The sequence below is a fragment of the Brienomyrus brachyistius genome, chromosome 2 (genome assembly GCF_023856365.1).
Source record: "Brienomyrus brachyistius isolate T26 chromosome 2, BBRACH_0.4, whole genome shotgun sequence".
In the NCBI taxonomy this organism is placed as follows: domain Eukaryota; kingdom Metazoa; phylum Chordata; class Actinopteri; order Osteoglossiformes; family Mormyridae; genus Brienomyrus; species Brienomyrus brachyistius.
The window spans coordinates 16,834,192-16,847,386 of NC_064534.1; the positions used below are offsets into that span (position 1 = coordinate 16,834,192).

At 43.9% G+C, this 13,195-nt stretch overlaps 1 protein-coding gene across 2 annotated transcripts in view; it reads right to left on the bottom strand.

Annotated features, from left to right (window-relative positions):
* whrnb (whirlin b) overlaps positions 1 to 13,195 on the bottom strand; it is a 69,353-nt gene that overhangs the window by 32,744 nt on the left and 23,414 nt on the right. For both annotated transcript variants that reach the window (XM_049003570.1, XM_049003563.1), the window contains exons 2-3: positions 4,262 to 4,480; positions 2,430 to 2,555 (exon numbers count right to left, since the gene is read on the bottom strand). In XM_049003570.1, the coding sequence (XP_048859527.1) occupies positions 2,430 to 2,555; positions 4,262 to 4,480 (345 nt within the window). The remainder of the gene's footprint in view (positions 1 to 2,429; positions 2,556 to 4,261; positions 4,481 to 13,195) is intronic.

Below are 13,195 nucleotides of genomic sequence, written 5' to 3' on the forward strand. Positions count from 1 at the left end.
TTTATGCTGTGTGCATGCCCGGCCGCATGGTGCCCCTCCGCATACCGTAATCCATTGTATTTTGTGCTGTGTGCATGCCCGGCTGCATGGTGCCCCTCCGCATCCCGTAATCCATTGTATTTAGTGCTGTGCGCATGCCCGGCCGCATGGTGCCCCTCCACATACCGTAATCCATTGTATTTTGTGCTGTGTGCATGCCCGGCCGCATGGTGCCCCTCCGCATACCCTAATCCCTTGTGTTTGTGCTGTGCGCATGCCCGGCTGCATGGTGCCCCTCCGCATACCGTAATGCATTGTATTTAGTGCTGTGTGCATGCCCCGCCGCATGGTGCCCCTCTGCATACCGTAATCTATTGTATTTAGTGCTGTGTGCATGCCCGGCTGCATGGTGCCACTCCGCATACCGTAATCCATTATACATTGTGCTACGTGCATGCCCGGCCGCATGGTTCCCCTCCGTATACCGTAATCCCTTGTGTTTGTGCTGTGCGCATGCCCGGCTGCATGGTGCCCCTCCGCATCCCGTAATCCATTGTATTTAGTGCTGTGCGCATGCCCGGCCGCATGGTGCCCCTCCGCATACCGTAATCCATTGTATTTTGTGCTGTGTGCATGCCCGGCCGCATGGTGCCCCTCCGCATACCCTAATCCCTTGTGTTTGTGCTGTGCGCATGCCCGGCTGCATGGTGCCCCTCCGCATACCGTAATGCATTGTATTTAGTGCTGTGTGCATGCCCCGCCGCATGGTGCCACTCCGCATACCGTAATCCATTATACATTGTGCTACGTGCATGCCCGGCCGCATGGTTCCCCTCCGTATACCGTAATCCATTGTATTAGGGATGGGTAGAGGTTAAGGGTGTCGTGATTGGGATTTTTTCCATAGAAATTAATGGATGGTCCCCATTTAGATAAGTAGACCAACTTGTGTGTGTGTGTGATGTATATATTACATTGTGGGGACCAAATGTCCCCAAAATGAAATAAAAACATCTTATTTTGACTTTGCCGAGACACATTTTCACAAGGGAAAACTTGTGAAAAAATATGTGAATACACTACAAATGCTGAGAGTCTTGTATTTTGTCTGGTTACTTATGGTTAAGGTCAGGGCTGGGTAGGGGTTAAGGTCGTCATTGTTGGGATTAGGGTTATACCCATAGAAATGAATGGAGAGTCCCCACAAAGATATGGATACCTAATCTGTGTGTGTGTGTGTGTGTATGTGTGAGAGACATTGCCAATGTCCAGAGACAGACAGGCATTATGTGCTTGCCCAGTGCTGTGTGCTTTTAAACCAGGGTTCCAGAAGGACAAGTGCTTTTTGAAAATGGACGGATGGAATCCAGCCAGGAATACACTCTCCATACATCAATGCTGAATCCAGGGTGAATAAGCACTGTGTAACAGCTTGCATTGCTCAGTCTGCCTGAACATATGCATCAGCAGGGAAATGTATATACACTAAAGATATTATATAAGTATTTTGGTAAATACTTAATTTAATGTATTAGGCAGTCTCCCGAATTTATGACCTTGAAATAGTCATGGACTCTGCTCAGTATAGAGAGGTACTTGGGAAAATGTCTGGACACCGGCTATATAAATTGATGCACGCTTTTATTTTCGACCCATTTGTATTAGAGAAGGTCATCGAAATTATCCTTAAAAGCATAAATTACACAGGTGTACTACTATGTGAAAACAAACTAATAGAAATACGTTATATACAGCCAGACTTATCCTTCTGCGAGACCATGATCCAGCTTAATACTGCAAAAGAATGTAAATCGCACACGCGATTATATGCCAAGTATAGAAGTGTTACTGCAGTCATCAGGCAAGCAAGACTTACATACTCAACATAAAAGCCAACGCAATAAAAGGGCAGCTTGCCATTTTTACATTACTGGGTAAACCAGCAGATTGAACCTACTCCAAACGAAGACCGAATCCATCTGTGTTCGGTCAACCTTCACCTGATGGAGCATTCAGGCAAGAGGAGGTCAGAGTTTAGCCTATGTGCAGTACAGCTTCAGTGCTTTCAGAGTCAAGTGTTCTCTCCTCACGATTCAAGGTCTAGACAGAGATTTAAATCTGTCTGTCTGTGTAAATACATGAACACCAGGAGTTATTAACGCTAAAGATTGAGGTCTAAGAATTATTAACAGGAAAGGAAAAAAAAAAACTAATGGGGATAGAGGGAACATTCTTATAGATACTTAACGCCCTTAAATCTGGTATGCTGAGTTTATATCTTTATAATAACTTCGATTAAAGAATTTGAGATTGAGCACAAAATCTCTTTTTCATGTTTGGTTTAGACGAGGTCATAATCATGCAAAATTCACAGTGAAGGAGGTTGTTTGATAAAAACAGAGAAATGGGAGGTGAAAGTCAGTTAAAACAAAGTATGAATACATCTGTACCTTGAGTCCCCCTAACTCTGCGGCGGAGCCCCGGTCCACCCCGGTGATGTAAATACCCAGGGCATACTCCGCACCTCCCCGGATCATCAGGCCAAGAGAGCGTCCATCGTCCAGGACCAGGTTCACCTGGAGAGATACAAATGCAGGCCTAAGGAGTTGGGTCATGACATATGGACCTCACACCGTTTAACACCATTTCTCCTCCAAAGGCTATATTATTCTCAAGTTTCATTACTCCATTTGCTCTGGAATGAACTACAGTTTATACACAGAGAATTTATGCGATTCTTAGCTTCACCAGACTGGCTGAATGTTTAAATAATCAGTTCAAATATTATATTATCCAGTAAAGTGACTTTTGATCTACTGAGCCAGACTTATTTTTATCATCAGTTAAATTGACAAACCATTGTTAAGGCTTGACTAAAATATGCTGAATGAAAAGGAAAGAACAGGGTTACATTAAGTCTCTGCAGAGACAGCAGAAACAATACATCCTCTTTATTAATACCTTCAATAAACTTGACTACAGGTCTGTAAATTTTCCCATCTTTAAGCTTCTACTGAAGGCAGAATCGAATACGTTCATAATCCTAGCTTTCAGCAAAACGTCCCATCAGTCTGACTAAAGCACTTTACTTGTTTCCATATCAATCAATTCAGTCATGATCCAGCAGATGAAAAACCACCTGCATGGTAAACAATAACTGGACGCATACTGTTTGTTAGGAAATAAGAAGAAAAAGGACAGGAGGATTGTTTGAGCTGGAAATCAAAATAGATTTTGTAGGTTACATAGGGCAACACCATCCTACAGTAAGCAGGTTGTGGGGGCAACTGGAGGCTCGCAAAAAACATAGGGGACATGGTGGAGGAACATACAGTAAGGAATGGCAGTCTGTCACAGGACGCAGATAAACACAATCACACAGAGACACACAGAATCACACAGAGACACACAGAATCACACAAAGATCAACACAATCACACAGAGAGACACAATCACACAGAGATCAACACAATCACACAGAGATCAACACAATCTTACAGAGACACAAACAATCACACAGAGATCAACACAATCACACAGAGACACACAGAATCACACAGAGATCAACACAATCACAGAGATCAACACAATCGCACAGACACAATCACACAGAGATCAACACAATCACACAGAGACACACAGAATCACACAGAGATCAACACAATCACACAGAGATCAACACAATCGCACAGAGACACATACAATCACACAGAGATCAACACAATCACACAGAGACACACAGAATCACACAGAGATCAACACAATCACACAGAGATCAACACAATCGCACAGAGACACAAACAATCACACAGAGATCAACACAATCACACAGAGACACACACAATCACACAGAGACACACACAATCACACAGAGATCAATACAATCACACAGAGACACACACAATCACACAGAGATCAACACAATCACACAGAGACACACACAATCACATAGAGACACACACAATCACACAAAGATCAACACAATCAAACAGAGATACACAGAATCACACACAGACACATAATCACACACAGACACATACACACACCTAAACACAAAATCACACAGTTTGGGCAATTTAAAGACACCAGTCTGCCCAACTGGATGTTTTTGGTCACAGGGAAACATCCTGGAGCCCCATAAATGTGACCAATGAGCTGACCTCAGGGGGACTTTATGGGCAAAACGCAGCATAAAGGTCGGCTAAACTCACAGAGCCGCCTCGCTTTATTAGCTGGCGGCGCTAACAGCCTCGCTCCTGGGTCTAGGTGCTCAGGGACTCACCCGCTTCTCGTCGCCCTCCTGCAGCAGCTGCGAGTGGCTGCGGAGCTGGCTGCCGGCCCGCCTCACAGTGGCACTCCTGTGCTCGGGCAGGTCCGGGGGTGGGGACACGCTACGCCCCTGAGGGTCCACCCAGGTGTAGATGTGGTTGGTGATGTAGCCCCCGGGAATGCGGCCCACGGAACACACAGACATGGTGAGCTTCTTACACCCCTTCAGGACCTGCAATGGAGGGGGGGGTAGCAAGAGATGGACACATCTCCATTAACAGAAGTAGTGTGAGATCTGCATAGGCATGCATGTAAATCAGCCTGGGATGGGGCTCATCGCAGGCTAATTGGCTGCAGGTAAAAATGCATCTTTCTGCGTTTCACACAGCCAGTCAGCCACCAGCGGCGTTTGAAGGGCTCACGCATGCATACTGTACAGATGTGCTGTCATGCAGTTACATGACAAACGTTTCGATTCAACGGCTCAAAAATCTCTCTGTTCAGTCTGTATCACGGTTTACAGCTTGTCATGATTATTTTCAGACTTTTCTCAATACCATGCCCTCTCTTTCAAACACGTAACACTTGCACCATATCAGTAGACCATGTGGACTAAACTGTATATACTCTTGCATTGCTTTCATATAAAATGCATTCAATCACCACTAATTCCAAAATTCACGAATACCTCTCTGTCAATGTTCAAAAAATTCTGTACAACTACGCTATAACATTTGTCAGACATTTAGGTACTCTGATCACAACCGTTACCTTTCAGTTAGAAACCTAACAAAATTTAGATCACTGTAGATGAAATTTAACAGCATTTTGATAAAGGAAACTGTTCGTACGTTTGAAACAGATTTTTCTGATTTTAACAAATGTTTATTCAGCTTTAAGTTTGCAGCTTTGTTACTGTCACGGGAGATCGCGGGCAGAGCGGCGATCGTGCGGAAGGAGCAGGCAGGCAAGCGGGATACGGGAAAACGGGGGTTTATTCGGGGAAACCGGAGCAGGACGGGACACAGACATTGACAACATCAGGTAACATCAATGACGGACCAAGGACTCAGGTAAGACACGGACTGAAATACACAGGACTGATTGAAAATAATCAGACACAGCTGGGTACAGTCGGGAAAGAACACGTGGGTAATCCGGGGGCGTGGCACACACGAGGAGCCGACGAGCAGGGCATGACAGTTACCATCAATATTAAAATGGTTGTATTTGCATAGAAATGTGCATGTATTTATGTAAAATTATATAACTGTCGTTGAAGACATTTTTCCAATATTACTGCTGTAAATGTTCACAATTCCACACTAAACTATGCAAAATTAACAGAACACATAATACATATATTTTGCAATGCCTCAATTTGTTTATGTTTCTTTAGTTGATTGTGCAGTGATTGACAGTAGTCATAATGGACAGAGCTCATGCTATAGTTATGGTAGAATGAACCACCTTTGGGTGAAGTATGAAGTGTTTTGGTGGTCGAAGTGCATTTTGCACCAGAGGTTAATTGATGAGCTCAGGTGTGTTCTGTAAAGCACACTGTGTGAAGAACTTTGTAACGTGCACATGGTATTGAGAGAAGTGTGAAAAAAATTGTAAAAATACGGCAAGAGACAGTTTCAGTTTGTAGCAGCTTGTATTCAATGCATAAAAAACTCCATAGATTTTCTACATTTCACAAGTCGAACAAGTTACATTAAAATTTTAACAAAGATTGCCACCACATAATGTCAAAGTGCTAAAAATAATGTGAACTGTGATATTACCTTACTGTATTACTTTATCGATACTATCCAACCACCAAAACACAGGCATTCTGGAAGAACTGGTGACTGAATGCAGTTAGTGTCAAAGCAATGAAAAAGAATACACAGTTTTGTTCGCATAGTCTTCTGATATGGTGCTCGTGTTAAGTGTCTTAAAAAAGGGGACATGGAATTGAAACAAGTCTGAAAATAACTGTAAAAAACTGTAAGGCCAACAAAAAAAATGTAAGCAGTAGGCTGATGGACACATAAGGTCAAATGTACATCAACACAGTCAGTCGGAGTACGGCTGCAAATCCTTTGCTATAAAACACCCCGGTGGTTTTATTACAGTTTTGTGTCGATCCGAGTTGAAGTTAAGCCGTTGTTTAAAAGTGGCTGCGAGCGTAAGCAGGTTCAGTGTAGCAGCTGGTTCTCCTCTTCTGACTATAACATCTACCGTCACACCAGGGTGATTTCGGTGTAAACAGGCACTCATGTGACCGCTAACATACAGTACATAACACGTGTAGAGCAATGTCTACAGACATTCGCAGTGCTATCGATGGCTCTTACCATTGCTGTCATAAATTATCAGGAAACCAAAATGTTCCCGTGCACCCAACCTGTCTGACGGTTGGGGTGTTAGTAGCTTGTCTTCATCGCTGCCACCACTCACCATAATTGGTTTTTCCTTAAACTCGAAAAAAAACTTTCAAAGCATGAACTAGCTATTCATTGGCTGTGTGATGCCCGCACAAAAAACGCATGTACGTCCTTTTGGGTAATCTAAAAAACTTTTTAAAGCAGAGATCACAGCATCTAAAATTACTAATCATACCTATCAAATCGAACAGTTGGACTTTTTTCAGGAAGCTTTTGCATCCCTAATCATTAGTGACAATGAGCCATGTGTCGTGAGGACAGTTGTGGAAAATCAGGCTACTCGGTTTCACAAACCTGCCGTGGCAGTTGGGCACCTTTGCAGACCTTAACCAAAGTAGATTTTAGACCAAAACCATATCCTCACAAGTTCACCTCGGAACCACTTGCTGTGTCTGGGCAGAACAAGAACAACTTCTGGGCTGCAATTCCAAAAGGCATGTTTGCCGCAAAAACAACACTGCACATCACCAAGAGAACACCATACTCATGGTGTTATGGCACAGCATGGCGCAGGTGGGGAAAAAGATGACGATCCACTTGCAAATTCAAGACAAACAAGGGTTGATTGAATTAAACAGGGCATGCTAGGGAAAGGCACAAATTAAAGGGATCACGAGGGGCTCAAAAATTAACAGGGCGAAATAAGAACCAAATAAAGAAACCATAAAATAATGACACCAGGCAACAGAGGGAGCAGAACTGAGAAACAAGCCGAACTCATAATGCACAGTACCAGAGGCATGAACAATGACAGACTCAAGAACTGAATAGACACAGGCGATTAAATGCACACAGACAAACAAGGCAAACAAGGGACAGGTGTAATAATAAATTAATCAATCAGAGGCACAGGGCAAAAAACAAGCAACAGGTGAAACAAATTAAGATTTACATACACGGAAATTAAGGAAATAAAGATACTGGAACTAGGCAACAACACTAAGGAAATAAACATGCAAAACCTGAACAGAATACAAGCAGGACAATCCATCAAAGGGAGAAAGATTAGAGAAAAAAACCAGGGGAACAGGACCAGCCTTAAACCCATGACTAAGAGAGTTGCACTCTTTGCCACACACTCAACCCACTGAGCCACACAGCAAGCTGGGGAGCAGGGAGTACACACAAGGATCCATCACAAAGACAGAGGAGGGAACAGGATGGCCAGCAACACCTACTGGCCAAACGAGGAAGAGACATGAAGGGCAGGGACGGCCGGGCGCTGACCCTGACACATGCTGAAGCCTGGCGGTAGCAGCATCATGCTGTGTGATTCTTTTTCTTCAGCTGGTACTGGGGCTTTAGTCAAAGTGGAGGGAATTATGAACAATTCCAAAAAAACAGTCAATTTTGGCCCAAAACCTTCAGGTGTCTGCCAGAAAGTTGAAGATGAAGAGGAATTTCACCTTACAGCATGACAGTGACCCCAAGCATACACCCACATCAACAAAAGAATTAAAATAAAGTAAAATAAAGTTTTGGAATGGCCCAGCCAGAGCCCAGACCTAAATCCAATTGAAATTCTGAAGGACTATGCAAAGGAGATGCCATTGCATGGAAGAGTGGACAAATATTACCAAGTCACCATGTGACATGCAGATAGACTCCTACCCAAAAAGACTGAATGCTGTATTAAATCAAAAGGTGCTTCAACAAAATATTAGTTTCAGGGTGTGCACACTTATGCAGCCACCTTATTGTATGTTTTTTTTGTTTTTTATATCCCCCCCTAATAGATTTGTTTGTTTTTCAATTCAATTGTACATCTTATAGGTCACATTCAACGTGGGAAAAGGTCTGAAATGATTTATGTTCTCATTTGTTTACATCACAAAAATCTGGCATTTTAACCTTTCTGAGAGTTTAGGGAGTATGACACTAAATCGGCATTTGATAAGAGCAGGTTCTGTGACTTCTGTGAACATAATGTATGTAGATACTCATATCAAAGTAATTTTTCTTTAAAGTATTACAGTTATATAGTGGCTACACCTCCCGCGACCCAGTAGGATAAGCAGTTTGGAAAATGGATGGATGGATGGATGGATAGTGGCTACAAACCCTGGTCATACGGCATTGTTAATGGCCATTGACGAAGCCTCCTATTTGCCTATTGGAAGGAAGTCCCGCCTCCCTCAAGGAAAGGATTGGCTACTCCTTCAGATAAAAGCAGACCAGCAGGATGGAGTGAGGAGGGTGTTAATGATTTTTCTTGGTTGTGACTAGCTTTAGTTTTACAGATTTTGGTTTATGTGTTAATCTTGGTTGTTTTACAAACTTGCTTAACCTATTTTTTGAGCCACTTTTTCTTTATATTCTGCTTTATGTTCTCCTTTCTTTAGCTATAACACACTTCTTGTATTGTTTCCTCCTGTGGGCAGCGTATATCATTAACTTCATATAGATTAGTTAGTTCTCTGCTATTGTTAGTTATCAGTGCTTTGTTTGTTTTGGCACCACTTTAGCCTGAAGTCAGTAATGCTCTTTATAAGAAATTGCATTTTTGCGTTTGAGCCAGACTTCACATCACTTCTGCACCATTTTATGTTTATGACCAAGTACTCTGAGACATTAGGGCGCAACATATGAATTTTGTCTCTGATGCCAATTTCATGGAGCTACCAGTTACAATAACTGGTAGCAGTGGCCAATATATTTTTACATAATCTAAAAATTAAACCCCAATAATTTTATTTAGGTCATGTTTTTCTGACTAATATAAGTCAGTTTCTCAATGCAGCTAAACAGCAGAAACTCAAAGTCTTAACAAAAAAATAACACAAGCCACCTTATCACTATATAGCTTAAGCTTAAACCGAGTAAATAACATGAACTCTCACAATGATTAACTGTCAAACAAAAGCACAGAAATCCATTCCCAGTTGATCACTAACAAGTCTATGGCCAAACATACTAATAATCCTGGGCAAAGAGTGATTAGCTATAATGCAGGGAGCATTGCCTCTCAGAACTTTCTCCCGTGAGAGCACTCATTTTCTCATCATAAATGTCTAAAGCGACATTATCGGTGGGTTTTACACTGATACCGATAATTTTTGCTCCGGCTTAATATCACTGATTATCAGCCAAACAATGTATCAGTCAAGCCCGACTTGACATGCAACACATGGCACACGGAGCATTAATAACAACATCAGTATAAAGGCTGGCTTTATAAGAATCCGGTTGCCCATTCTTTGGCACACTTTCGCCGAACCCCATCAGAAATAAGTACAATTACACATGCGTGCATCAAGGTTCAAGCTCCTTTCTCATAAACAGTGTAGACATCGATTCACATATTAGGCCACTAGTATTTTCCCATGTCTGCCATTCAACCACGGTGAGGTCATGATCCTGCCAACTGCATCATACACTGTATAAGTCAGACATCGATTGCGGCCTGGGCTGCAGGAAGGTGGGCCTGCCCGGTTTTCAGAATGCAGATGCAGCCTTTGTTGCACACAGACAGATGGCTCATTGTCCTCCTGTTACAGAGCACTGCGCTTGGACTCCCTGCCCTGCTTAAGACATCTGCACTAATCACTCTTAATCAGCCAGCATGGCGGCTGGCTGGCATATTGGCAGACAGGTGAGAAGTCAGGCCACATGCGTGACACGCGAGATCCGGCTCCCGTGAAGAGGAGATCCGCGAGGAGGAGCAGGTGGAGGAAGATAAAATAAGCGTGGCTGTGCAGAGCCGGAATCCACTTAAGGGCTCGTTATCATCCGTTTCTTTGCATTAAAATTAAGTGAGCTGGTTGGAAATCTGTAAAAGCAATGATCATCCAAATTCAGGTGGACTGACTGCGAGCATCCGCTTGAGGCTGATCTTCGGGTCGTTTGAGGACGGTGGGGAAGCAACCCTGTCACTGGGAGGCAGTCGCACGCCTCCTCAATCGCTTCCCGTAAAACCGGGTTCATGGACGTTCTCATTGACAGCTTGCTGCCCCTGCGGTCTTAGCAGTACTTAAGACTGCCCCACATGCTGCTGCTGAATGGTGTGGAAAAGGCTTACAGATAATTACCGTAATGCAACAGCCACACCCATGTGGCACCATCATGTCCAGGGAGAAGATACCACAGAGAGCTACGTGAGAGTGATGGCAAAATTGTATAGGCCAGGCAATAATGAGGATTTGATCAATTCACTGCAGCCATCGCTGAGCATCTTTTGGTGAGCGCCTGCATAATCTGTGTTATGGGGCCAGGCTGATGGGATGCCTGCTCCACTCTTGAGGGTCTCTCATCGTATTTATTCACCTCATCGTTTCCGCTATGCTGCTTCCACTGGACGCCTCAATCGAATTCGGCACGATCCATTTCCCTCTCGTGTTAATCACCCGCCAACGTCTCCCGAGCCTCTGACACCACCCAGGCCATTCATGATGTCCATTCAGATGTATCACGTATATTTATTCATTCACATATTATTAATTTAACTGATGCTTCTATCCAAAGCTTCCTTACAGTAGGCAGATGACCATACGAGACGCACCTGAGCACATGGTCAAGCTCAGGAGAACATATTTCGGTCTGTTGAAGCACTAACCGGCTGCTTACATCACTGCGTCTCCATGACCCAGAAGCTTCTGGATCAGACACAAGGTTTTGACTAGACAGCATGGAGATATGCAGCCATGGTTACAGGATCGTCCTCCAAAAGGCTGGAACAGTGCTTGCATCATGTGTCACAGGTTTCCGAACATCAGTGTTACCCAGAAGGCTCTGATCGGGAGCTCGGGATGATATAGCACACATGCCGTCACTTAACACAGTTTGATCATTCAATAAACATATTAAACAACAGCAAACCCCTGCCGAACACAACCATTCTGCTGTAAAGTTTAAACTTAATAGACCATGGAATATCCCCCCCCCCGACTGTCCCAGAGGTCATAAATCACTGCGAGGGGGATTCCCATCAAAGCGTCACACTCAGACAGGCAGCATTGTGCTCCAGCAGCTCCAGCAGGTGACAGATGACAGCGGAATATCTGGCATGTCAGCAGGATGGCAGGACCTGCCACAGAATATGAACGCATTTTACATATAATGTGTGTGTGTGTGCATATGTGTGTGCATGCATGTGTGTGTGTGTGCATGTGTGTGTGTGTGCAAGCGGGTATACCTATCCTTATGGGGACACAATGGCCCCATACCGTGATAAATATCCGTTCTTTTCCCTTATGGGGACCGGTTTCCTGGTGACACAGCAGAACATACTGTAGATACATACTGTACATAGATACATACTGTACATAGATACATACTGTACACAGTAGATGAGCAGATGAGTGCAGACACTGTATCTTAATTTCTCCATAATAAGTTAAGCAACTGACATGTCCATCCATCCATCCGCCCATCCATCCATCCATCCATCCAGTTCCAGGTCTTAGTGCAAATGCCCAGACCTCCCTCTCCCTAGCCACCTGCCCCAGCTCCTAGGGGTGGATATCCAGGCACTCCCAAGCCAGCTGAGCATGATAATCTCTCCTGCGTATTCTGGGTCTGCCCTGGGGTCTGCTCCTGGTTGGACATTCCTGGAGCACCTTCCAAGGAAGCCGTTCAGGAGCATTCTTGACAGATGTCCAAACAACCTCAGCTGGCTCCGTTCGATGCAAAGAAACAGCAGGTCTACTCTGAGTCCCCCCAGGATACTTAAGCTCCACCCTATCTGTAGGGCTGAGCCCAGACACACGATGCAAAGGAAGCTCATTTCTTCCACTTGTATCCACAATCTCTTTCTTTCCTTCACTGTCATGCCCCCTCGCTACCTCGTGTGGAATCCCCATGTTACCAGCTGTTTCTTGTTGTCGTTAATTAGTCCAGTGTATTTAAGTCCGTGTTCAAGTATGTTTCCCCAGTCCGGTCATTAACTTTGTGTGACGTTTCTGAGTGTTTTCGACCTGAATAAATTCCACGTTAGCCTACTCCACGGCTTATGTCCTACTTCCCCGGCTCATGCCCCAGCAATCATGACACTTCACTACCCAAAGCTTATGAAAACAAGAGAGGGAACTGACACGTCATTAAGGGTAGAGTCATTAATTATTAGAGACACAATGTCACAGTGGGCCCGCCTTCATAGTGGGGTACCCCAGGGTTACATTTTAGGACCACTATTATTGCTAATTTGCATTAACAATATTGACACCAATATATACAGTTAGCTGCTTAAATTTGCAGACGACACCAAGGTGGGTGGTGTAGCAGATACTGAACTAGCAGAACAGATGCTACAGAGGGATCTTGATTTAATTAGCGACTGGGCTGAAACCTGGCAGATGAAATTTAATGTAGACAAATGTAAGGTAATCCATGCAGGGAGCAGAAATACAAAGTACCGATATTTTATGGGTTCCACTGAAATAAAGGTAGCTGACTATGAGAAAGACCTCGTTGTGTATGTTGATGCTTCCATGTCCCACTCTTGCCAGTGTGGGGAAGCAATTAAAAAGGTCAATAGGATGTTGGGTTACATCTTGGTGTGTGGAGTTTAAGTCAAAGGA